General features: G+C 39.8%; 1 protein-coding gene across 1 annotated transcript in view; it reads left to right on the top strand.

Annotated features, from left to right (window-relative positions):
- LAMB4 (laminin subunit beta 4) overlaps window positions 1–27,996 on the top strand; it is a 101,956-nt gene that overhangs the window by 53,225 nt on the left and 20,735 nt on the right. Inside the window, exons 18-28 of the mRNA XM_015134674.3 lie at window positions 1,178–1,321; window positions 2,723–2,954; window positions 3,401–3,558; window positions 5,320–5,544; window positions 6,312–6,532; window positions 11,171–11,267; window positions 13,112–13,487; window positions 16,898–17,058; window positions 19,627–19,832; window positions 21,059–21,265; window positions 25,290–25,434. Coding sequence (XP_014990160.3) covers window positions 1,178–1,321; window positions 2,723–2,954; window positions 3,401–3,558; window positions 5,320–5,544; window positions 6,312–6,532; window positions 11,171–11,267; window positions 13,112–13,487; window positions 16,898–17,058; window positions 19,627–19,832; window positions 21,059–21,265; window positions 25,290–25,434 — 2,172 coding nt within the window. The remainder of the gene's footprint in view (window positions 1–1,177; window positions 1,322–2,722; window positions 2,955–3,400; window positions 3,559–5,319; window positions 5,545–6,311; window positions 6,533–11,170; window positions 11,268–13,111; window positions 13,488–16,897; window positions 17,059–19,626; window positions 19,833–21,058; window positions 21,266–25,289; window positions 25,435–27,996) is intronic.

Raw genomic sequence — 27,996 nt, 5'->3', positions numbered from 1 at the left:
ATGGAAGGATTTTTCTCCCTCAGCACTACTGAAATTTTGAGCTGGATAATTCTTTGCTGCAGGGGCCTGCCCTATGCACTATCAGGTGTTTAGCAGCAGCCCTGCAGATCTTATACCAGTACCCCCCTCCCTTAGTTGTGACATCCAAAAATGTCTCCAAACTTTGTCAAATGTCACCTGAGGGACAAAATCATCCTTCAGTTGAGAAGCGTGGCTGTAGAGTGACAGCTACAATGAGAGTCGAGGCTTCCTGAATGTCAGGCAAATGCTTTTTCCCTTAGGACAGAGCTATGAGTTCAGGGTACCCACCATCTCATGAACTATATGGAATAGGGGGAAATAAAAAACTAGTAAGGGGGGCCAGTCATGGTGGCTCACACCTGTAATTCCAGCACTTTGGGAGGCCGAGGCAGGCAGATTGTTTGAGGTCAGGAGTTCAAGACCAGCCTGGCCAAAATGGTGACAGACCATCTCTACTAAAAATACAAAAATTAGCCAGGTGTGATGGTGCGTGCCTGTAATCATAGCTACTCGGGGGGCTGAGGCATGAAAATCACTTGAACTGGGGAGGTAGAGGTTGCAGTGAGCCAAGGTCGCACTACTGCACTCCAGCCTGGGCCATAGAACGAGACTCAGTCTCAAAAAAACAAAAAACAAACAAACAAAAAACTAGTAAGGGGCATACACCTGTAGCCCTAGCTACTTGGGAGGCTGAGGCAGGAGGATTGCTTAAGCCCTGGAATTCAAGGCTGCAGTGAGCTAAGATCACACCACTCCAGTAACAGAGTGAGACCTTGTCTCTAAAAAATAAATAAAATAGTAGGTAAAATTCAGCACCAATGTAGAACATCAGGAATTGAAGTATTAAGAATGCCAATAGTATTAATTACATTAGAATAATTATTTAAAACCAATTTTAAGTCTGTTAACTTGTTAAGTAATGTTTATTGAGCACCCTATGTACCAGCACTGTTCTAAGTACTTCATAGACCTTATTTCCTTTTATCCATACAACAGTCCCACAAGGCAGATCCTATATTATCCCTGTTTAACAGATGAGGGAGTTGAGTGTTAAAGAGGTCTTAAATGAGGGAGAGGTAAACTATAGCTACTAACAAGGTGAGGTGCTTCTCTGCCTATTCATTCGTTTCTACCTCCCTTCCTTTGTTCCTTGCAGCCTGCAAGTGTCACCCCCAGGGCTCAGTCGGATCCAGCTGTAGTCGACTTGGAGGCCAGTGCCAGTGTAAATCTCTTGTGGTCGGGCGCTGCTGTGATAGGTGCTCACCTGGAAGCTATGGTTTGGGGCATCATGGCTGTCACCGTACGTAGCAAAACATACCAGGGGAAACACTTGCTCACAGTCTTGACATTTTGACAGCAGGCAAAGTCATGGGGGGAGTTTTTAAGGGGAGGAGATTGGAAACTTGACTACATTATTCAGACTATCTATGTAGATAAAATATACTGAACATTTTTTTGCTACACTTCATTCATCCATTCATCAATGGGCCCTGACTGTAGGCAGAGCTGCATTAGGAACTGAGAGTAATGAACAAAGCATAGTCCATGCCTCTGGAAGTTTGCAGTCTGTATCAAATGGATGGTTAAGGTAAAATGTGGAGCACCATGAAGGGAGCTGGCAAAGCCAGCTTGAGGATCTAGCTCACGAGCCCAGTGGCTGGAAAGGCTAAAACAATGATAAGATTGAGGAGTCAAGAAAGGGACAATGCTGCCACCACAGACAAGACTTCTCCCAACAAGGGTGTCACCCTTTCTGATGCGAGGTTTGCAAACAGCCTTGTAACTCAGTTCATAAGTCACTCACTGATAAGGGTTTAGATGGGGCTTCATCCACAGGTGATAATCCAGCTCTCATGGTATATAGTTCTCTCTTCACAGTGAAAATCATTAGTGAAAATACTGTTCCCTCAGATTCCTACCTTAGGAACCATGAAAACCTACAGATAGGTTAATTTCCTTTCCAAGTAGGGAAACATATCTTTTCTGTCGTAATTCAGAGAGATGGTTCCCCTTCCTGGGCATTGCTTGGGCATGGCCGCCCACCCAGCCCATCACTGGACCCATCATTGCTTTCTTTTCTTTTAAAAAAAAGTTACAAAATGCCTGAGATACACAAAGGGATCTAGACAAAGGAACAAACATTTCTTCCATGTGCCACCATATCAAATAAACTGGCATCACATTGTGGCACAGGGAAGATTGGCTCAAGGGATTCAACAATTTATCAGAAAAGGATTGGGCCTCTCCCATCCTGTCTAGGAAAAAGAAAACTCTGACCATGTTAAGATGGGTTCTTACATGGTTTATAATCTAGAGGTTATATTAATACTATACCATTATTATAGTATAGTAGTTATATATACTATATTAATACTATAATATTAATACTAGAGGTTTTATTAATATACCTAAGATATATGGAAGTTTAAGTCATTAAAAACATGTTACTTGTTTGGTTTCTCTGTATAAACAACAAATGTTCATAAGACCCAATTGTTCGCAACATACTGTTTATCCAGTGACTCAGTGAGTTGTTATTTAACGTTTACCTGGAACTCATTATAAGCTCTGTCCTAAGCACCTTACAGGCTTACTTGGTTCACCGAGCTTGGGACAGGAAACGTGACACCAGAACTGTAACTCTTTCACCACCACACACCACTCATCCCTGCCCCAACATACTTCTCTTTGCTTTATCCAGCATGTCACTGCCATCCTCAAGGATCAAAGGACACTGTGTGTGACCTAGTAACAGGACAGTGCCCCTGCCATGGAGAGGTGTCTGGCCGCCGCTGTGATCGCTGCCTGGCAGGCTACTTTGGATTTCCCAGCTGCCGGTCTTGCCCTTGTAATGGGTTTGCTGAACTTTGTGATCCTGAGACGGGGTCATGCTTCAATTGTGGAGGCTTTACAACTGGCAGAAACTGTGAAAGGTATGGAATTCATATGCACTTTAATTTTCAGGTTTTTGATACTTTGTTCCAATCTCCTAATGGAGGTCCATTGAGTAGAGACTCAACAATATTTAAGTGTGGGAGGGAGGACTGTTAAAGGTGGGGGAGATCATTGTTTTCTCACCCTTCAAAATCATCTTACGAGCCAGAAAATGTTGGATTAAATCAATAACACACATTTGCCTGGCATGTTACTTTCTATGTTCCTCAAATGTGACATGTAAATCGAGTGCTATTACACAGAGTTTAATTGACCATACCTTGAGACTTTTGATTTAAAACCAAAAGTTGTTTTGCAGAGCAAATGAACGTCTTCTAAAATATTCAGTTTTCAGAGTTGCACTGTTTTAAAGTATAGCAAATCCTCATTGGCTAACGTGATCTTTTCCTGGGAACATTTTGGTGAAAGGAAATTGTCTTGACAGGTGTATTGATGGTTACTATGGAAATCCTTCTTCAGGACAGCCCTGTCGTCCTTGCCTGTGTCCGGATGATCCCTCAAGCAATCAGTATTTTGCCCATTCCTGTTATCAGAATCTGTGGAGCTCAGATGTAATCTGCAATTGTCTTCAAGGTTATACGGGTATGTGGTATAGTGCTTGATGCAATTTTTTCTCTTTATCCCACACTATAATCTGTAAAATGATCATATATTCATGACTTATCTATCTTGGACAGATGTGTGGTGCAGAAATGGTAAGAAGACACAATGTGATAAATTGCTGCTTTATTGAACAAAGAATTTGAATGATTCACAAATCAGTGACAATTAAAACTCATTGGCCACTGAGCTATAATTGTTTGCAAATAATGTTATAGAAAATTAATTGACCAAATGAGACCAAATCAATTAATTTATTTAAAATAAAATTATCACATGTTAAGTAAGATATAAATGTGATAAAGTAGCATATATACTATATATAACAAGCAACTAAAAAATAAATGGAATTAGTCAAATGCTTCTTTGCATAATGTCAAATATTCAATTTGATATTTCATAGACATTACGAATTTTTTCAGATATCGTGAAACAATATTTGGGCGTTCTACAGACATCACATAAGTCTTAATTCAAAACATGTATCTCTTGCACAATTAAAAATGTTAAAGACTTTAAGAGAGCTAGGCACAGTGGCTCACACCTGTAATCCCAGTACTTTGGAAGGCTGGGAAGTGGGTGAGGGAGGATTACTTGAGGCCAGGAATTCAAGACCAGCCTGGGCCACAAAGCAAGACCCTGTCTCCACAAAGAAATTTTAAAAATTAGCTAGACATGATGGATTGCATCTGTAGTCCTAGATACTGGGGAGACTGAGGCAAGAGGATCGCTTGAGCCCAGGAGTTCATGGTTACAGTGAGCTCTGATTATGCCACTACACTCCAGCCTGGGGCCTGTGCAACAGAGCAAGACCCTCTCTCTAAATTGAAAAAATAAAAAGGTATTTAAACACGAGTGGGAATGTTTACTACAAACAAGAAGATAACTTATGAAGTCTATTTGATTTAATGATATGTAGAACATATGGCAATATTAATGATAATTACTATCATGATAATAAATTACATGCCTGATTTTCCCCTCATTTGTTACATCTAAGGTCAACAGTTAATTCTCACCTCTTCCCTTGCAGCCTCTTTTCCATGCACAGTTTGGTGTGTTTGGTCAGTTTTTAAGAACTGAGACCACGTTTGGGCTAAATGAACATTTCCAAGTGGGATGAACCAAAACGTGGAGAGTGGAGCCACAGTTTGGGCACCTAAAAAGCTGCAGTCATCTCAAGGTTGCAAGGGTAAAGAGTGTTGGAGAGAAAAGTGGTTCCTCCAGACTGCTTAATAGAAACACCCTCAAGGGCTCATATGTCATGAAAACTGGTCTTGCTCATCTTCACTTCTAGAAGTGACGGCTATTGCTGTTTGGGACTTTCCCTTCAGGCCTGCTTTATTTTCACCTTAGTTCACCTCTAGGATCACCTGAAAGTGGGTTGCCCCAGGAGAACAGGGGCTGAGATTAGTCTTGGGTCCTGGGGCATGCTAGTGTGATGCTGATTATATAAGGATCTAGATATCCTGAGCCCACAGCTCCATGGTATTTGAAGAAAGCCTGGAATCCATTCTCCACCAAACACTTTTGAGTGCCAAATAATTATTTTGTTCTCTAAATGAATAATAATGAAAATGAAGGTTTTGTTTCACTTAGAACACTTTTCCTTATTCACCCCGAATGTGGGATTTCTCATTATTTCTTGAGGAGCCCAATAATTTTCTATTTAGGACATCGATCTCCTCCTCGCTCCCAACACTGACACCTCACCCCATTCCTTTTCCTCCCCCTGTCTTTCAGGTACTCAGTGTGGAGAATGCTCTACTGGTTTCTATGGAAATCCAAGAATTTCAGGAGCACCTTGCCAACCATGTCCTTGCAACAACAACATAGATGTAACCGATCCAGAGTCCTGCAGCCGGGTAACAGGGGAGTGCCTTCGATGTTTGCACAACACTCAGGGTGCAAACTGCCAGCTCTGCAAACCAGGTCACTATGGATCAGCCCTCAATCAGACCTGCAGAAGTAAGTCTGCAAAACTCCCTGGGCGAAATGTATCAGCTGAGTGACAGCTTGTAAGTGTGTTGTCAACTGTCCCATGCTCATTTCAGTTAAGCCAGTCCCAGCAGGCAAAAGCAGCACCCACCAGGTGACAGGGCTGTTGTACTGAACTCATCAACAGAAATTAGTGCAGTGCAATCACTGGTATTCTCAGATGCAGCCACAATGTTCTCACTGGTGTTACTAGTTTGCCTTTTGTGTCTGTTGCCTGAAATACCTGTCCTCGTGGATTCAAAGCGTTGTTTCTCAGAGTTTAGTCCGCAGTTGACCAGTGCCAGAGCAGTGGGGAGGTGAGGTGTATTAACATGCAAATTCCTAGGCTGTACTTCAGACCCACTGAGTCAGAATCTCTGGGAGTGAAGCCCAGGAATCTGCATTGTAACAAACTCATCAAGTGACTGTAATGTATAAGTGAACCATTGTTTTCAAGTCATTTAAATAAATGGGACTTTGGTGAGTGACATGAGGGAAAAATAAGATTTTTAGGCATCCTAACTGTGAGCTCTTGGCACAAGTTCCACCACATGAACTTGCCATTTGGGGAGATCGGAAACCATTAAATGGGTTCAACCTGCTTAGATTCTTCGGTAAATTCTTTACTATTATAAGGTGTTTGTTCTTTGAGCCCCTTGGAGAAATGGTACATCCAGGTCTAAAATGCTCTTTGTATGGTTTGCTAAATGCCAAATTTATCATTGAATTTACCTCTGATGATGGTTTTATCATCCTAGGATGCTCCTGCCATGCTTCTGGCGTGAGTCCCGTGGAGTGTCCCCCTGGTGGGGGAGCTTGCCTCTGTGACCCTGTCACTGGTGCATGCCCTTGTCTGCCGAATGTCACAGGCCTGGCCTGTGATCGTTGTGCTGATGGATACTGGAATCTGGTCCCTGGCAGAGGATGTCAGTCATGTGACTGTGACCCTAGGACCTCTCAAAGTAGCCACTGTGACCAGGCAAGATACTTTAAAACTTACTAGTGCACTCAGAGTAAGGACTGATAGTGAGACATGGTTTCTAAATGTGTAAAGAAAGTTTCTTTTATGTACTGTTGTTAATTAGTGCATTTAAACAGGATTGGCCTTACAGGGGATGGAGTCAACCTCTATCAAGGAATGAAAACCAAAAAAAGAGAATGAGCATCTCAGTTCAGCTTCGCCTACTTCAGTTTTCTCTCTGTGACTGAGGAAGTCAGAATTCATACACAATGGAACACAGACATCAACCTCACCTTTCACTATTTCATACGTGTAATCATAGGGAAGATCTAAGAAATAATCAGAAGAGATTATTAATCAGAATGAAAATAAACAGATACCTTCAAAACCCACAAGTCCATTTAAAAAACTGAGCTGTTGTTTCCTATTGCTCACCAATGGCTTTACATATGGGTAAAATAAGAAGTCTTCTTGACTTCTAGACTGGCATCATGTAGGCATGTGTACCAGGAGCAAATCTTCAATGTTTCATATACAACTAATACTACATAGATAGATGCATGTGTGATTTTTCAGTCAATAAACCAGTGAGCACAGAATTTTTAATAAGGATAACATTACTTGTGGGAAAAAAACTATTTGTTAATATCATGCCTAGTTTTTTTGGCAGTTGTTTTGGTTTTTGTCTTTTGGCTTAATCTATTCTTTGAAATAATTTTCACATTAATAGAGTTTGGGGGGAAAAGGGTAAAAACAATGACAAGAAATGTTAGAAAAAGCCAAATTCACAATATAGGGATCAGGATTTAATTGGAATGAAAATGCAAATTTAAGTAACTGGAGTCTTTTCAATTAGTAAGCATGGCTCACCTCCTATTTCAGCTGCACTATTTAACCTATTATTCAAAGGTCAAATCTTTTGAAGGTAGTTCTTATATGTAGAATGTGTTTTTCCTTCTCTTCTTTTCCTTTCTCTCCAATCCGCATCCACCAACCCACATAAACACCATACTTTTTTTTTTTTTTTTTTTTTTTTTTTTTTGAGACAAGAGTCTTGCTCTGTCACCCAGGCCTGAGTGCAGTGGCATGATCTTGGCTCACTGCAACCTCCGCCTCCTGGGTTCAAGCAATTCTCCTGCCTCAGCCTCCTGAGTAGCTGGGATTACAGGCCCCCGCCACCATGCCCTGCTAATTTTTGTATTCTTAGTAGAGACAGGGTTTCATCATGTTGGCCAGGCTGGTCTCAAACTCCTGATCTCAAGTGATCCGCCCACCTCGGCCTCCCAGAGTGTTGGGATTACAGGCACAAGCGACGACGCCCAGCCCCCACAACATACCTTTTTAAAAATAAGCTTTTTGTTTCAGAATACATTTGTGAAGTTGTAAAGATAGAACAGAGAAAATAAACACCATACCCAGTTTCTTCTATTATTAACACCTTATATTAATTTAATAACATTTGTCACTATTAATGAATCAATATTGATACATTATTGCTAACAAATTTAGTCAGATTTCCTTAATTTTTAGCTAATGTCCTTTTCCTGTTCCAGGAGTCCATTCAGAACACATTATATTTAGTCATCTTATTTCCTTAGGCTCCTGTTGGCTGCGATAGTTTCTCAGGCCTTCCTTATTTTGTAGAATGTCGCTCAATTCAAATTTATCTGGTATTCTTCTCATGATTAGACTGGGTTTATAGGTTCTGAAAACACCAGAGAGGTCAAGTGCCACTCTCATCACATCCTATTAAGGGTACATATTATTAACATGACTTATCACTGTTAATGTGAATTTTGGTCACCTGATTGAAGCAGTGTTTGTCAGGTTGTTATATCATCAAGTTACTCTTTTTCCTCCTTTTTCTACTGTGCTCCATGGAAGGAAGTCACTATGTACAACCTACTTAAGGAGTAGGGGGCTATGCTCTTCCTCCTCAAAGACAGAGTATCTCCACGAATCATTGGAATTCTTCTGCACTGGAGATTTGTCTGTTGTCTTACGTTTATTCATTCGTTCGACCGTTTATTTATATCAGCATGGACTCATGGATATTTACACTTTTGGGGATAGTCCAACACTACTTTATTTTGTGGTTCAAATTGTTCCAGCTTTGGTCACTGGAAGATCTCTCAGTGGCTCCTGTGTCCCTTTGACATAGGCCAATACTGTAGAGTTTTAAAAAGCATTTCTTACTTTCTGGCACTGCAAAATGTTCCAGGCTCATCTTATGTATTCTCTGCCCCAGTCCTAGAATCAGCTATTTATCTAAGGAACACTGATTCCTTTACTAGAGAGTAGTGTTAGAAACCAAGATCTGGACACTGGACGGCCATGCCTGTTTTATAAGCTCCCCTCCGTTCCCCATGCCTGCAGCCACTAACCATAGAATAAAGTGGTAGATCTCCACGTGACCACCTGGCTTCCCAATTCTTGAGGGACTCCTAGTGCTCAAGACAACGCTATATGGCAAGTTTCTTAGACCTTTTGGGAAGCATATTTGTAGCAGCATTCAATAAAGACCACAGTTCCAAGGTAGCCTATGAAGCTGAAAGATAGATGGTTTTGGTTTAACCAGGAAGCCCCTCATGACAAGGGTCCTTTGGGTTATTTGGTGCATAGGAGATCCCTTGGGGGAACACTGGTCTCTGCAATCAAGAAACATGTTCACTGGAGTGCAGAGAAGACATGTGGACATTTAGATTCCCAGCTGTTTAAACAACTACTGATAGATGTCTCTATGTTAGCCAAGAGGTGGCTCCTGGTACATTCCCACAGAGAGATCCAAATGTGCCATCCATTATTTTCATCAACACTTTAGATGGAGTTGGAGAAACATGCTTCTCAAATTTGCAGATATTACAAAGCCGTAAGCTAATATGATAAAGACAGAACAAGATATCCCAGTAGGCTGTCATGCAGGCTGGAAACAAGGAGCTGAAATGTTAACAGGGTAAAAGTAAAGTTTTGCAACTGGGTTTTTTAAATCCCTTGCATAAATACAGGGTGGGAGTAAGAACTTGGCACCAGCTCTTGTGAGAAAAATCTGAGGATTTTCATTGCGTGCAGGCTTCCAGTGAGCAAGCAGAGTGGTAGGGTTGCCAAAGAAGCGACGCCTGGACAGGCTGGAGTAAGGGGGTGCTGTGCCCAGGTTGAGGACAGTTACCGTCCCATTATCTGCTCTCCTGGCCCGATGGTGCCAGGAGCATTGTTGTCATTTCTGAGCACCATATTTTAAACATTATATTGACAGACTAGTATGTGCCCAAAGGGAGACAACCAAGATAATGGACAGAACTATGCTATTCTGTGACAAAGGCTAGAGAGACTTAGGGGTGATCGACCTGAAGAAAAGAAGCCAAGGTAGGTTGGAATGGCCATCTCTAGTTGAGAGAAGTACTGTAAGGGGGAAGAGGCAATTGCAAACTGTTTTGTGCAATTTTGTAAGGACACAGAACAATGGGAACAAGTTAAAAGGAGGCAGATTCTACTTTGGTATAAGAAAGCACTGCCCAATAATCAGGGGCAATCAGCAGTACAACAGGCCTCAGGGCAACAAGCACCACATAACTCCTTATATTTGAGCAGAAGCTGGCAGGAACTCCAAAGATATTGAAACTTGGCAGATTCAGGCCATGCATGGTGGCCCACACCTGTAATCCCACTTTGGGAGGCTGAGGCAGGGGCATCACTTGAGGTCAGGAGTTCGAGACCAGCCTGGCCAACATGGTGAAACCTTGTCTGTACTAAAAATACAAAAGATTGCTGGGCATGGTGGTGCATGCCTGTGGTCCCAGCTACTCGGGAGGTTGAGGTGGAAGTAATTGCTTGAACCTGGGAGGCAGAGGTTGCAATGAGCCGAGATCGTGCCACTGCCTTCCAGCCTGGGGAACAGAGTGAGATTCAGTCTCAAAAAAAAAAAAAAAAGAAAAAGAAACGTGGCAGATTCAGTCACTCTATGAATCCAGCCACTTATTCACGGGAAACTTATGGAGTTGTTGTTTAAGCAGCTAATTTAGGCCTACAACAATAGTGATTTGCTTTTGTATTTTCTCCTGTTAATTTTCCAACCTCCTCAGTTTTCAGAAAAGCTGGTCTAGAGTTCAGCTGGGAGGGTAAAGAAAAGTTCAGCCCTCTCTGAAAAACACAGTTAAGTAACTCTCATTAAATCATTAAGCGTGAAGTACAAAAAAAAAGATGTTTTCTTGAGCAAAACGCTAATCCAGTTGGTAAAAACTACATCATACATTCCATAATGAAAACATTACTTGACACATTAACTGATGAATGGTAGACCAGGTCTTTGGCCTCACTCACTTACGGAGGAACTCCCATAACAGTTGAGGAAAAGAATCTGGCCCATTTCTCATTATGTGTTTTGTGTTCATTTATATCTGTGTATGTTTCCCAGTTTGGGCCACCTGTCCCTGAACATCTGGACGCAGGCGATATATTCAGGAGCTTTAGGCCAAAGCACATTAACTCCTGATCCTTGGTATTGTCGGGGGTGGCTGCTGGCCATGGGAATCATCCTTCCTCCGCCTTTGCACAGCTATATGTTCTAAATCACCAGAGGGGAAAATGTTTCCTGTTAAAATGCATTATTTTTTTAGACCATAAAGCTTGTCAATTCCTCACCCATGACTGTTCTCACAGCTTACAGGCCAGTGTCCATGTAAATTAGGCTACGGCGGGAAACGTTGCAGTGAGTGCCAGGAAAATTATTATGGTGATCCACCTGGGAGATGCATTCGTAAGTACTGGGAATTCTAAAAACTCATTTATGCAGTCAGCCTGGCCCTACCATGGACATGCTATGAATCAACTGAATTTAAAAATTTTTTTTTGGTTGCTTTTAATAAGGTGGACTTAGAAAATTCACAAAGTTTAATTCTACATTTTGAAAATAATCTTCCTGTAGCCCTGCAAAAAGATTATTTTCCTCCTATGTTAAAAATTTAGCCTATATTAAAATTCGTAGCCTGTCTTAAAATTCCTCAAACTCATTACAAATGGAACAGTCAGCTTCCAAAAGAAGAAAATCCAAAGAAATGTCAGGTATCATGGGCTTATCACCCTGGTCAGTGATACATAGCCACACATGGCAACACTTTCCTCCTCTCCATTCCTTTATAAATGTGCCCTTGTGGCTAAAAAACATTGCTCATTCCCTTGCCCCATTCAAATGCACAGTCTGAATGATTTTCTCTGGGCCCCGCTTATTCAGTTCTAAGTGGAATTGCTGGGTTAAAACCCAGGGTGAAACTTTGGCTCTTGGAAAATCTATCTTAAAGCCTCTTTCCCTGTGTCCCTCTACTGTTTTGATAATCTTATTTCATAAAAATGCTTTCATCTTTTATAGAGAAGCAGTAGAGGAAACTGCAAATAATCAAGTCAGGCCACAAACCCCACTAAAGCTCCTGGGGAAGAGTGGCTAACAAGGGGGAATGGCCTCCGGGTGATGAAGTGGCATGACACTGTCCCCTAAGTGGTACCTGCTAAGCCTCTGCACCAAGGCCAATGTGCTGGACAGATGTTATCTAGCTGAAGAGCCTAGTGTGTTAACTAGTTTTTATTTGTAATTGGCATCATTTTTACTCAAACTAACGAATGCTTTTTTTTTTTTTTTTTTTTTTTTTTTTGAGACAGGGTCTCACTCTGTTGCCTGTGCTGGAGTGTAGTGGCATGATCACAGCTCACTGCAGCTTTAACCTCCCTGGGCTCAAGTGATCCTCCCACCTCAGCCTCCAGAGTAGCTGGGAATACATGTGTATGCCACCACACCTGTCTAATTTTTGTATTTTTTGTAGAGATAGGGTTTCACCATGTTGCTCATGCTGGTCTGGAACTCCTGGGCTCAAAAATCCACCCACCTTAGCCTCCCAAAGTGCTGGGATTATAGGTATGAGCCACCACACCCAGCCTCAAATGCATTTTTAAATTACTTATTCCTTGCAGTTAGTCCAACAACATAAGCTAGTGATTCCCTAATCTTTTGGAGATTGCAGTAAGATCAGTAGATCTCCCTATCCTCTATCTTCAGGCTTGGTCAGAAACCTACTCAAATAAAGTACTGTGTGGAATCAGTTTTTTTTTTAATTAAGACGAAATGAATTTAATTTCCTCTCCTTTTTGGCAAATGAAATTGTTTTCCTTATGTAATGGAAGACAGCATGGTCAGCACACCCAAGCTGGGCTTTACTCAGAAGAAGTGTGACCATGGGACTTCTTAGAGAGTCTCGATACACCACCCTCCGAGGCTGTAGCAGCAGAGTTACTACCATGTGTCCATCATTAAATCACACTTCTTACTCAAATAGATGAGGATCCCACTTGTAGACACTTGCTCTCACAAAATAAAAACATCTGATATTTACCAAATTGAAATAGTAAACTGATTTGTTAGTGGAATATAGAGAGCCATGCTGTCTTATAATGGCTATTGCACAGATCTCTGAAATTATATTGGCTTTAAATATTCATCTTAGAAGTGTGAGTTGGGAAGATTCTCAGGAGAGAAGAAAAGACCTGATTCTTGAGCTAGTCATCAACAAAAGACCCAGTGACATTCTCTGCTCCTTCTCTTTTCCTTTTTAGCATGTGATTGCAACAGGGCGGGTACCCAGAAGCCCATCTGTGATCCAGACACAGGCGTGTGCCGCTGCCGGGAGGGTGTCAGCGGACAGAGATGTGATCGCTGTGCCCGGGGTCACAGCCAGGAATTCCCTACTTGTCTTCAATGTCACTTGTGCTTTGATCAATGGGATCACACCATTTCTTCCCTCTCCAAAGCGGTGCAAGGGTTAATGAGACTGGCTGCTAACATGGAAGATAAAAGAGAGACCCTGCCTGTCTGTAAGGCAGACTTCAAAGGCCTCAGAGAGAACGTGTCTGAAATAGAAAGGATTTTGAAACATCCTGTTTTCCCATCTGGGAAATTCTTAAAAGTCAAGGATTATCATGACTCTGTTAGGTAAGATTTATGCTCAAGTAACAGACAGCCAAACTCCTGATTTGCCTTAACTCCCGCCAAGCTTTAACATCCTCAACCTTCAATTTAGAAATGTACCTATGTTGACTTTAGGGGACTGATAGTTGTTCAGTTAATAACCAGGCTGGGCCGGGCCCCGTAGCTCATGCTTGTAATCCCACCACTTTGGGAGGCTGAGGCGGGTGGATCACTTGAGGTCAGGAGTTCTAGACCAGCCTGGCCAACATGAAGAAACCCCCTTTCTACTAAAAATACAAATATTAGCCAGGCGGGTGGCAGGCACCTGTAATCCCAGCTACTCAGGAGGCTGAGGCAGGAGAATCGCTTGAACCCTGGAGGCGAAGGTTGCAGTGACCCAAGATTGCACCATTGCACTCCAGTCTGGGCAACAAGAGTGAAACTCTGTCTCAAAAACAAAAACAAAAACAAACAAACAAACAAAACAGCTGGTAATCATGTTTGTCTACTTTTTTCTCACCTAGTTAGGATTATATCTGATTTTTACAGATGCCGTTGATTGCAACAAAAAGACAGTCATTAATGGGGAAGCCCAAACTCAGTAAAGCTGAAAGATATAAAATTGCAAGTATGGTAGTTATGGTGGTTTCAAAAACAACATATATTTGTTTCAATGATACACCTAGTGAAAATTTACCAAATCTTCCCAAGCTCTTCAGGTGTTTAGATGCCTATACACTAATATGAAGTCTTATACCAAGTATTTTCATTTTTCGAAAAGGCAAGCTTATTTTTATTACATATTACTGAATCTTTTTTAAAAATTTAACCATTTGTTGAGATTATGTTGATAGTTTTGGGCCATGGCTCAGCAAACTACAGCCCACAGGTGGAATCTTACACAGCCTTTGTTTATGTAAATAAAGTTTCCTTGGAGCACAGCCACACCCATTTATTTACCCCTCCTCTGTGACTGTACTGTCCAGAATGGCAGAGTTGAGTAGTTATGACAGAGATGCTATGCTTCCTAAGGCAAAGTTTGCCAACCTGTTATGGGCAAAACCAGGATGAACTGGGTATAGTTTCTACCCCCATAGAAGCACATAGTCTGCTAAGAAACCCCAAAAATGTGCCTATCTAGCAAAATAGCCTTCCTCACCAAGAAAAGTTCCTGGATTAAGGAATAGTTGAAGCTGCAGAGGCTTATGTCATATATAACACAAGTGTAAATATAAGGTCACTTATTACCTATAGGGAAATATCCCAGAAATATATGATAATTGCTTAAAAGGTGCACAAGGAAGAAGGTATTACTAGGTAGTTCAGGGAAAGGGTCACCACATCATAAATGCAACGACAGGGCCCAGGGAGGCCACATGGCCAGGGTCAAGCTGGCAGGTGACAACAGGCACATCTATACCTCTCTAAAGACTTCTGGGCTGGGCACAGTGGCTCTCGCCTGTAATCCCAGCACTTTGGGAGGCTGCGGCAGTAGGATCTTGAGGCCAGGAGTTCAAGACCAGCCTGGGCTACATAGCAAAAGGATCATGTGAGCCCAGGAGTTCAAGGCTGCAGTGAACTATGATTGTGCCACTGCACTCCAGTCTGGGTGACAGAATGACACCCTGTCTCTAAAAACAAAGAAGGAATAAAACTTCTTCTGCATTGCAGGATCTGGACCCCTATGTTAACAGATCTCCTCAATTTTCTAGAGATGTCAGATATCCCTATTTTTACTGAACTATCCCCACTTCAAAATGTATACAGCTAATCCAATAGCACTTGTAAGAAGCCCTACTGTATAGCCCAAAGAAAACTTGTCTGAGAATGAGCTTTGGCCCATGGACCACTGGCATGTGGTTAGACACCATTAGGAAAATGTCAGACAAAGTAGCACAAAGAAAGCAGAATGAGCCAATCCACCGTGGACATTCTGGACAGACTGCAAGAGCCACAGGCAGAGCCAGAGAGAAAGAGTGAGAAAGAGGAATGCCCAACCCAGGTCTGGAGTGAGGAGAAAGCAGGGGCTGCTGAGCTTCTTCAACCAGCAGCCCAGAGGCCTGTTCCCTTCTAGCCCACCTGCCAAACTCCTGCTTCGCTTTCACAGCCACACAAACATCACCTCCTCCCTGAAGTCTTTCCTGACTTCCTCACAGAGAGGCCTGTGTTTCCTTCTCCATCTTCTCACCTCTTTGTGCTCCTTTGCCATTTCCTTGCTGGGGGGCACCCTGGACAGGGCCTGCCCTATCATGTGCTTGTCTTCTCCAGGCCTGGTGTAGTTCTATTAAAAAAAAAATGTTGCTGGATAAACTACAAGTGGAAGGGGAACAAGAGGACAAAGAACCCCGGGTGTCATGAGCATAAATTCAGAAGTCAAACCACCTGGTTTAAATCCACTTACTAGATGTGTGGCTTTGGGCAAGCTACTAAACTCCTCCAAGCTTCAATTTCTTCATCAAAAAAGGGAGAGAAAGTCTGGATTTCATAGGATTCTTGTGAGAATTACTCAAGATCCATCACTTAGCATAGTGTCCAGCATAGGTAAGTGCTTAAGGAGTCCCAATTAGAGTAATTGTCATTATTTTTGTTGTTATTATTGTTAGCCTGAAGAATTGCAGTTGTGACAATTGGAGCTTGAAGGAAGAGTCTATAGATTAGAGGGGAGAGTTACAGCAGAAAACGGAAGGAAGCATTGCAGTTGTGCCAAGATAAATTAGTCCCATACATTCATTTTATAACTTCCCCCAACTGTACACTTCAAGATTTGTGCACAGTTTCTCCATCATGAGGAATGTGTTCATTATCCCCTCGAAGCAACTGTAGGTGCTAAACCCAGCAAATTGAAGCAGGACAAAGGTGTACCCCATCAAAGAAGAAGGTGATGGGAAAAAAACCCAGGGGAACACTCACCAGCAAGAAAACCTCCCTGTCACTAATGGAAAGTAAGAGTTGAGACCCTGAACAGAAGTTGCACTAAAAACAACCTTGCTGAATGCAGATTGATTCTAAATGAAGAGCTGATTTTACCCCAGGCTAAGTAAACGGTTCTGTTTTATCATATGTTGAAAGCCAGATGTAGACCAGCTCCCTTAGATTGATTTAATTGAAGCATGTCTGAACGCATGTTTTCAAACCCAAAACGAAGGAAGACAGAGCATAAACAGTCAAAATGGAATGATTTGAGAGCCTTTATTCTACTATTGCTTGTATGCTGTCCATATTTTAAATGAATGTTGCGATAGTCCAGGAAGGCGAATTAAGATGAAAGAGATGAGACATAAACACGATGATAAACCTTCAAATGAAAAACTTGAGTAGAAGGAATCCCTTCTAATCAAGAATACCTAACAGTAAGGGCAATTTTGGTGGCATTTTTTCACCAATATATCAAATGTAATACAAGCTTAACTATTTACCCTCATTTTCTCTGATAGAAAACAAATCATGCAGCTAAATGAACAATTGAAAGCAGTGTATGAATTTCAAGATCTGAAACATACAATAGAAAGAGCAAAGAATGAAGCAGACCTCTTACTTGAAGATCTTCAGAAAGAAATTGATTTGCAATTCAGTGTCCTTAATGCAAGCATCGTGGGTAAGGGAAAAATGCATTTTTGACTGTGTCTACACAATGTTTCATGAAATCCATAGTGCATTCCATTAGTGAGTCATCCTGTGCTTACCACCATAGTACCTGAGCACTTCAGAACATGCAAACACAACCATTAAAGGTATTATTTGTTCATGGATATTTCAACTTTTTAAACATCACAGAGCCTGGATAGCATTCACTCAAAAATAACAAGTAAACAATGTCTGATATTAAACAAATGCTAACACCCAAAGTAATCTAGTGCCAAACCCATGTAAGGGGTCTTGAGTAATCAACAACTTAGAAAATCTAATATGGCCATAAACAAATGAGAGAGACATGTTTATATGCCTTTCTTGGTATAGGCCACTCCATTTTCAGTAACCATAAATGCAAAGGAATATGAGGCAAAACAAAACAAAACAAAACAAAATCCACAACATTTCTCATAGAGCTTTGTAAGGGTGGGAGTCATGCAACATAGTACAAGCCCTTAACTCATATTGCATAGTTCTTAAAACTGAATGTGAGCTATACCTAAGCCAAGATAATCTGCAGGAGAAATGGAACTCTAAAGCAAAACTTTGATTAGCTCATCTCCTATTCAAGATGATACCCCTGTTATATTTGGAAATGGACAACCTGTTACTACTGAGAGAAGCATCCCTGAGTTTATTCACACCTAAGACATCCAACTGAGAGGCAAATATACATGAATCCATGTCAGGAAAAAACTTTGACTGCTTTCATTATCCTATGTATATACTCCTGTGTTTTATCTGATTTTGACCTAGAAGAGAAAAAAAATAGAAGGCAGTTAGGAACACCTAATTTCCCTAAAGGAATGCCTAAATTTAGTGAAATAAATTCTAGCAAAGATGTATTGATGCTGTTTAATAAATGCCATGTAATGAGTAAGGAATCTATTCTGATTCCTAATCTAGAAGACAGTTCCCACTGAAAGAACTCAAAATCCATCAGTGGTCGCCTGACACCAGGTAAAATAAAGTGAAACTGCCCCCATGCTAATCCTCTCAAACTTGCAGTCCAACAGCAGTTACTGGGCTTTTTTCCAATGCCTGACATTGCGCAGTAGAAACAGGCAGATCATTACAGCAAGTCCCTACCTTTGAGTTATTTCTATCTAATGGGGGCAGGGGACAAGAATATAAGCCACCCCAAACAGCATTAAGACTGTTAGACCATCTTAAAGCTGCTTCAAAAACAGAGTAGCAAAAACGAAATTCTTCCTGGGTTCATTAGTAAAGCCTTCAGGGAATAGTTGGCAATTGAATTATCTCCACAGGTAGGAGAAAATCTTCCATAAAAATGAAAGAATAAACGAATTCTGAGTAATAGGAACTTTTTTTTCATGATAAGTGAAAAACATGATATATTAAGAGTATGGTCTTATAAGAACCAGAAAAGTTTGAAAGATAAGGTATGGTTGTCTCCTGCCTGGATTATGGTTCTACAGGGAGTAAAGATCAGATCAGGATCGTGGGCCTCTGGTTCCTAAAATATGGAGTTATAGTTTAAACCCCTAATATACTATAATTTACAATAAAATATATCATACACACCTTATTACTTTCACAAATTTGTATTAATAATGCAAACATAGGAAATGTAGAGAAGTGCTTAAGAACACAGGCTCTAAAGTCAAACACCCTGGATTGACATCCTGGTTTCATCTCTTACTATCAATGAGAACTTAGGCAAATAACTTTCCTCAATAGAGCCTCAGTTTCCTTATTTGTAAAATGAAGATGATCATACTAATGTGCATTTCACACTGTGTTGTGAAGATTGAAGAAGAAAATTGATGGGAAGTATAGTACAGGCACCTACAAAGCACCCAGCTAACTGTTGTTAGCTATTGTTATCAGCCTCAACATCAGGGTTCAGGAAACCGCAGCATCAGGGCGAATCCTGCCCACAGCCTGTCTTTGTAAATACTACTTCAGTAGAACACAACCTCACCTGTTTATTTACATATTGCCTGTAGCTGCTTTCACTCTACAATGGCAGAGGTGAGTAGTCGGAACAGAAATGCTTTGGCCAGCAAAGCCTAAAACATTAATTATTTGGCCTTTGGAGAAAAAGTTTGTCAACTCCTGCTCTATAGGGTTAAGTAAATTTAGTTGGTTTATTATATTTGAGTGTATATAGGTATTCATAGTTAAGACCTTATATTTGTGGAAATATTTACAGAATATATTCATATTATCTCAATTCTCACAAATTATTATCACCAATTTACAGAGGAAGAAACGAAATATAAGAGATGAACTGATTTGCTCAAGGGTATGCCCAGGCAGTAAAGGGTGAAGGCAGGACTCACACCACATCTGTGGACTTAAATCTCAATGCCATGTATCTATTCTATCCATATCTATTATACTATAGCTAATCCTTCCCCCATCAAATGCAAATTCAAGGAAGATGCTGAAATTTTATAGTGATAGTTGAGACCAAGACAGTAGCCAAATTATAGAATGATTATCTTAATAACTGATATGTAATTTCATTTGTTTTCACAAAACTTACCTTCAATTTGCATTGACATAGACTCCTCAGAAAACATCAAGAAATATTATCACATATCATCATCTGCTGAAAAGAAAATTAATGAAACTAGTTCTACCATTAATACCTCTGCAAATACCAGGAATGACTTTCTTACCATCTTAAATACATTAACCTCCAAAGGAAACTTGTCATTGGAAAAATTAAAGCAGATTAAGATACCAGATATCCAAATATTGAATGAAAAGGTAAATATTCATGATGGTAAGGTCAAAGCATTTGTGGTTTTTACTTGATATACGAACCTCTTCAATGATATTTCCCTAGCTTACATTCTAAATTTCTTTTCATTATATATTATAAATATATAATTATATGTATGTATATAAAATATATATTTTATTATATACTGTAAAAAGCCTTATTTTTATTTAACTCAAGAATTGATCAAAGAGTAAAGATTATGGCTTGATTTGATTATTTGATATTATTTACTATTTCTAAAACAGTACAGGCTATGAACATTTGCTCCTCTTGCTTCATTATAAGAAAAAGGCTAATTCTCTCAAAAGAATAAAAAGTGCAGGCTGGGCATGGTGGCTCATGCCTGTAATCCCAGCACTTTGGGAGGCCGAGGCAGGCAGATTACTTAAGGCCAGGAGTTCGAGACCAGCCTGGCCAACATGGTGAAACCCCCTCTCTACAAAAAACACAAAAATTAGCCGGGGGTAGTGGTGTGCACCTGTAATCTCAGCTGCTCAGGAGGTTGAGGCAGGAGAATCGCTTGAACCTGGCAGGTGGAGGTTGCAGTGAGCGGAGATGGTGCCTTTGTACTCCAGCCTGGGTGAGAGAGCAAGACTCTGTCTCAACAAATAAATAAATATTTTTTAAAAAGTGAAACTCACGTGTAATTCCTAAAAGTTTGACTATTTTCTCAGAAAACTATAAATATAAAGGATGACAGACTGACACAATACTGATAAGTAATTTAGATGTTTAGTTACTTAGGAAATGTTTAATGTTTAATGGGTTACCCCCATGTACCAAGGATGAACAACTATTGAAGAAATATATGAATAAAGCAATGCCTTCACTCAATGAGCCTGGATGGCATTACAGCTCTGACGGCCAGGCATGGTGGCTTATGCCTGTATTCTCAGCACTCTGGGAAACCGAGGTGGGCAGATCATCTGAGGTCAGGAGTTTGAGACCAGCCTGACCAAACTGGTGAAACCCCGTCTCTAATAAAAATACAAAAAATTAGCCAGGCGTGGTAGTGGGCACCTGTAATCCCAGCTACTTGGGAGGCTGAGGCAGGAGAATCTCTTGAACCCAGGAGATGAACGTTGCAGTGAGCCATGGTCACACTATTGCACTCCAATCTAGGCAACAAGAGCGAAACTCCGTCTCAAAACAAAGAAAAAAAAGCTCTGACGACAAGTTGCTATTTAATGTAAATCATTTCTCTTGCAAGGTGTGTGGAGATCCAGGAAATGTGCCATGTGTTGTGCCCTTGCCCTGTGGTGGTGCTGTCTGCATGGGCCAGGAAGGGCACAGGAAGTGTGGGGGTGCCGGCTGTCATGGCTCCCTGACCCTCTCAACGAATGCCCTCCAAAAAGCCCAGGAAGCAAAATCTGTTATTCGTAATTTAGACAAACAGGTTCGTGGGTTGAAGAATCAGGTAAATACCTTCTCTTGCTTTATTTGTAAAGTTATAGCAATAAAGAAGCAGACTGCTTGAAATTTATAAAACTGCCATATAACTTCCAAGTGAGAAGATAGATTCTAGATAGTTGGTGTTCTTTTGCCTGGAAATATGGGATAAAATTGTAGATGATGTGAATGTAGATTTAGAAATAGAGATGAATATTGATATTTTCCGATTATATATATGTATACAGTTGACCCTTGAACAACATGGGGATTAGGGACACCAGGCTTCCACTCCACAACTGAAAATTTATGTATAACTTTTGACTACCCCAAAATTTAACTGCTAATAGCCCACTGTTGACTGGAAACCTTACCCATAACTTAAATAGTCAATAATATATATTTATGTATGTATTATATACCATATTGTAACCATAAAGTAAGCTAGAGAAAAGAGAATATTATCAGAAAAATCATAAGAGAAAATATACTTACTATTCATTGAGAGGAAATAGATCATCATTAAGGTCTTCATCATCATCTTCACATTGAGTAGGCTGAGGAGGAGGAAGAAGAGGGGTTTGTCTTGCTGTCTCAGAGATGGTTTGAGGTGGAGGAGGTGGAAGGGGAGGCAGAAGAGGTAGGCACACTCAATGTAAGTTTTATTGAAAATAATTTGTACATAAGTGGGGGTGTGCAGTTCCAACCTGTGTCATTCGAAGGTCAAGTATGTATGTGTGTGTGTGTAAAGAGAGAGAAAGAATTCAAGGTACATTATCATAGGTCATAGACTGGTGTGGACATGTTTGTTTACAGCAAAAACTACATAGAAATGTCAGGACTCCAAGCCTTAAAAATTTGAAAACAGGCCAGGAGTATAGGTCACACCTATAATCCTAGCACTTTGGGAGGCCAAGGCAGGAGGATTCCTTGAGCCCAGGGGTTCAAGACCTGCCTGGGAAACATAGGGAGACCCCATCTCTATTTTATAAAATAATAATTATAATTATAATAATAAAAGAAGTATTTAAAGAATTAAATTTTTAAAAGGGTTGAAAACTATAGATCTCTCAAAGAATAATTTTTCGTAAATTCATAAATATATAAGGGTATATATGAAATCCTACTAAATATACACATTGTAATGTTAGAATTTAATGTTAGAAAATAGCTTAATAGGAATTAAACTGTGCCTTGAACTCATTCCCCTGTTGATAGACTGAGAAAGTTGTTTTAACATTTAAGTACCTTATAATTAAATCTATAATAATTTGAAATGATTTCATTTACTTTTCTGGTCATATTTATAAATGAGCATCATTTTTAATTACCTAGTTTTCTTTAAACTTTTTTATGAGAATGCATTTTATTCTCTGGTTTGAAAACAAGGTAGTGGTGTCCTCCCCAATCTGTTTCTTTTCTGACAATATGCAAAGAGCCTCTGACAAAGAAGAAAAAGCTTTTAAAGAGCTGAAATTTTTACCACTATATGTTAAATATTGTATCAGTAAGCATTCTTGTTTGCAAGCAAAAAAAAGCCCATTCCTGGCCAGGCGCAGTGGCTCACGCCTGTAATCCCAGCACTTTGGGAGGCTGACGCAGGTGGATCACCTGAGGTCAGGAATTCGAGACCATCCTGGTCAACATGGTGAAACCCTATCTCTACAAAAAATACAAAAAAAAAAGAAAAAAGAAAAAAAATTAGCCAGGTGTGGTAGTGCATGCCTGTAATCCCAGTTACTCGTGAGGCTGAGGCAGGAGAATTACTGGGACCTGGGAGGCAGAGGTTACAGTGAGCCGAGATCACGCCATTGCACTCTAGCCTGCGCCGACAACAGTAAGACCCTGTCTAAAACAAAAACAAAAACAAAAACAAAAGCCGACTCCTGAACAAAAAGGAAACATATGTAAGGACATCTGGGTCTCAAAATCGAGTAAAGGATAGAGGTCCAAGCTTGGGAATGGGGTGAGAACCACAGCCAAGATATATATATATACACACACACACATACACACACACACATACACACACACACACACACACACACACACACACACACCCTATATCCTTGAGCAAGCATCTGATTAGCCAATCTAGAACATATCCCTACATAAATATTGAAACTTTACTTACATAGTCACAATTCTGTATTGCCACATCATTTTCTATTCACACGTGGTTCTTCATTGCTTTAACAAATATCCACCTACTATGTGCCAGGCATCCACCTACAAGTTGAGAATACAGCAGCAAACATAGCAATGTAAATCCTGGTCTTATGTCCCAGTGCTTAAAACACTCCTTAATTGTTTAATGTAATTTTAAACTATTATATTGCTAATTCTCAAAAAAATAGAAATCTCACCCTCATTTAAAGGAGTCTTGATTGCCACTTGATCATATCATTAAGTCAATAATATGTTAAGCTATCAGTGTTAAAAAATTATCCTTGAAATCCATATTAGCAGAATCTAGTTTAATCAGCACATAAATGGAGAACTGGAAAGCGATGAGAGGGGATGTCATGTTGATAAAATTGTGTGCTATTTTCCTCTTGATTAGAAGGAGGGAGTGCCAGAAGAGATTGTGAGAGAATTCTCAGGAGTCAGTTGTGACAGAAGATGGATTGCAGAGGGATGTTTTAAGAGTGAAGTAATTTCATGATCTCTTTCTTTCTGAATATGGTATCAACTAATCTACGCCGAGATTTCCTCTGTATCACTTGGTGCTTTGCTAGTGCCTAGGGTATTTTATTTCTGGAATTCTCATTTTACTGCAATCCATTCTTACTGCTATCCACTTTAAAGCTAAGAAAGTTCTAGAGAATTAAGTATCAACTCTGAAAAAAAAGATACACATTTTTAATCATGTAAATACTTTTTTGTTTTATCATTTGCCAATGACTATAATTTAAATCTTTTTCTTAAAAATCTGTTTGGCTCAAATTAAGCAGGCTCCTTTTGTGGGGAAATAAAGGGAATATTTTTCTTTTCTTTTCTTTTCTTTTTTTTCTGAGACAAGAATCTCACTCTGTCTGGCCCAGGCTGGAGTGCAGTGGCACGATCTCGGCTCACTGCAACCTCTGCCTCCTGGATTCAAGCGATTCTCCTGCCTCAGCCTCCCCAGTAGCTGGGATTACAGGCATGCGCCACCATGCCTGGCTAATTTTGGTAATTTTAGTAGAGATGGGGTTTCACCATGTTGGCCAGGCTGGCCCCGAACTCCTAACCTCAAGTGATCTGTCTGCCTTGGCCTCCCAAAGTGCTGGGGATTACAGGCGTGAGCCACCGTGCCCAGTGGATTTTTTTTTTCATAATTATGTTTGATCCTAATTAGCCCTACTTCTGTCACAATTAATTTATTCAATAAAGCTCAGCTTATTGGCAATATTGTCCTGTTGCTTCTGGGTTTTTTGTCTCTAATTTGTTGGAATCCCTAGAAAAAGTCCATGACCTTTCTCAGATCACACAGTTGAGAATTTGCACTTCTAGTTTGCTAGCCTATTATTCCTATCATTCCTCTACCAAGAGTACAAAGTGTCTGGAATTTATCTTTGTAGCCCACTCTCAGTTCAAGCTCATTTATTAAGAGGAGGAATGCTTTTTTGTTAGTTTTCAAAGAAAGTACATTACTTGAATTTGAGGAATGTTTAGAAGAGTAACATTTTAACTTACATAAAAGAAAATGCTCTCAACCTATTAAACATGATGACCACTGCAGGTAAGTAGTCCTATGTAATTTCTGTGAAAGTTGGTATTAAAGAATGCTAAAGCCCCATTAAAACAAAATTTGTGTTTTAGACTTATATTAGAAAAATTCATTAGCACTAGGTCAATAATGTTCTAAAAGATAAATGAATGATATTAAGAAAACATAATAATGAGAAGAGATAATAATCACCTTGTAAAAGATTCCTTGCAAATGCATCTATGGTTTATCTAGACTTTTATTTAGTTTTTAGTGACAGTTTTATTTGGTCCAGCTAAATAATTAAACATCAAAGAACATGCCTTTGTTGAGTATTTTCTTCACTGTGTTTTTCTCATTCCAGATCAAAAATATAAGTAAACTGGCAGAAGTCTCCAAAAACAATGCCTTACAGCTAAGGGAAAAACTGGGAAATACAAGAAACCAAAGTGACTCTGAAGAAGAAAAACTCAATCTTTTCATCAAAAAAGTGAAAAACTTTTTGTTAGGTAATTTAAAAATATATATTAGGACTAGTTTTTGTTTTTTTCCCTTTTTTAATATATAGTCAAACATCATAGCCAGTTCCTAATTACATTAATTGGAAATGACACGCCTAAATCGGAAAAATGATATACGCTTTGGTTTTTAATTCCTTAATGAGAATAATCTCAAAATACCAACTCTGTGCCAAAACATTACAGCTTTCTGTAAAAGATAAATGTGGTAACAAATGGTAGAATTTAGTTCAAATTCCAAACACATGAACTTTGTGTTTAAAGTTATTTTATGTTTTTTTTTAAAGGAAAGTTCAACATGACAATTCTATCAGATTCCCTAACATCAGGATTCGGTAATTTTCTTTGCTGACAGAAATGATATGAGATCAAGATATGCTGAATTTTAATTAGATATCAAATATCATAGTGAGTTGGCATCTAAAAATTTGATTATTAGCTATTATTGACTATTTTCCAAGTCTTCTTTTGTTGGTTCTCTGTGGCTGACCAAAAGTAGCTGATTTATTGTACATTATGCCTTACTTTGGGAGAGGCTCATTTTAAACTCCAGAGAATTAGTAAAGATTAAAAAATCAAGTACTGAAGCTGGAAATTGACCTGAAACCTTACTCTCTCTCTCTACACACACACATACACACACACACACACAGATATATATGATTAATCTGAAGAGGCTTTATTTTCCATAACCATTTTCCAAATTCAATAATTTAACATTTTATACATGAATTGGCAATTGCAGCATCCATTAAAATCTCTTTAATCACTTCATTATTCTACTTAATAGGTGTGAGAGACCCCTATGGCCAAGATTTTTTGTTTTTTGATTTTTCCTATCTCAATATTTCTAGAAATTGTATTGGCAGTTTCTAGCTGTTATTTTCAAGATAAACAAAAATCAGGCGGAAATTACCTTTGACAAAAATAGTAAAAACAAATGGGGTAGAATCCGTCTACTGGACATTTTTTTTATTCAAAAGCAAACTTTCAATGATTTAGCTGGATGAATCAGTATTGACTGGACTCAGGTCTAGGATTAGGCTGGACTGAAAAGGCACCAAAACAAACATCAAAATCAAAGTCGCTAAACTAATCGCATGAACTGGTGGAACAGGGTCTACATGACCTCCTTTCTACCTAGTTTGCTGGGTCATAGAGCCTGTCCTCTTATTACTCTTCATTGCTACTGAATACATTTCTAATAAATATTTTACTTTAATTAACTTGAGGAATTGAAAGAAATCTATGTCCAGATTATTAAAACTAAAGGCATAAAGAACTATTATTACAACTAGGCATAGAGAAAAATCTTTTTTCATACAAGAAACTTCTTACTGCTCAGTGTCCCTAGAGCTGGTGACCAGGAAGCTTTCATGCCTTGCAGTGCCCTCTACCCACCTCTTGCTTCTCTTCTTTGCCTGGCTATAAAGCCCCAATAAAATTATCATTACATTGCATGATTACCATACTATTCAGCTCTTCTTTGACCACCTCAATATTTTTCTTGAAATCTGAATGCCGGCCGGGCGCGGTGGCTCACGCCTGTAATCCCAGCACTTTGGGAGGCCGAGGCGGGCGGATCACAAGGTCAGGAGATCGAGACCACGGTGAAACCCCGTCTCTACTAAAAATTACAAAAAATTAGCCGGGCACGGTTGTGGGCGCCTGTAGTCCCAGCTACTCGGGAGGCTGAGGCAGGAGAATGGCGTGAACCCGGGAGGCGGAGCTTGCAGTGAGCCGAGATCGCGCCACTGCACTCCAGCCTGGGCGACAGAGCGAGACTCCGTCTCAAAAAAAAAAAAAAAAAAAAAAAAAAGAAATCTGAATGCCTTATTAACAAAGGGATGTATCACTTCTCCTGAAAGTTCTATATATAAAAATTTGAATCTATAATCTCATAATAAATACGAATAACTATTTGATAAATGAATAAGTGATTGAAGTAAATTCACTTTTCATTCGAACTTTTTTTTTAACCTTTAAGTTCAGGGGTATATATGCAGGTTTGTAAACTCAAGTCACAAGGGTTTGTTGTACAGATTATTTCATCATCCAGGTATTAAGCTTAGTACTTATTAGTTATTTCTCCAGATCGTCTCCTTCCTCTCCACCTTCTAAAAGGTCCCAGTGTGTGTTGTTCCCCTCTATGTGTCCACGTGTTCTCATCATTTAGCTCCCATTTATAAGTGAGAACATGTGGTATTTGGTTTTCTGCTCCTGTGTTAGTTTGCTAAGGATAATGGCCTCCAGCTCTATCCATGTTCTGACAAAGTACACGATCTCATTCTTTTTTACGTCTGCATAGTATCCACGGTGTATATGTACCATATTTTCTTTATCCAGTCTATCATTAATGGGCATATAGATTGATTCCATGTCTTTGCTCCTGTGAATAATGCTGCAATGAACATGCATGTGAGTGTGTCTTTATGATAGAATGATGTCTAATCCTTTGGGTATATACCCGGTAATGAGATTCCTTGGTCGGCTTGTAATTCTTTTTTTAGGTCTTTCAGGAATCGCCACACTGTTTTCCGCAATGATTGAACT

This window comes from Macaca mulatta, chromosome 3 (genome assembly GCF_049350105.2).
Source record: "Macaca mulatta isolate MMU2019108-1 chromosome 3, T2T-MMU8v2.0, whole genome shotgun sequence".
Taxonomy (NCBI): Eukaryota; Metazoa; Chordata; class Mammalia; order Primates; family Cercopithecidae; genus Macaca; species Macaca mulatta.
Note: the sequence above shows the minus strand (reverse complement) of the source record. Positions and strands in the feature narration are given on the sequence as shown.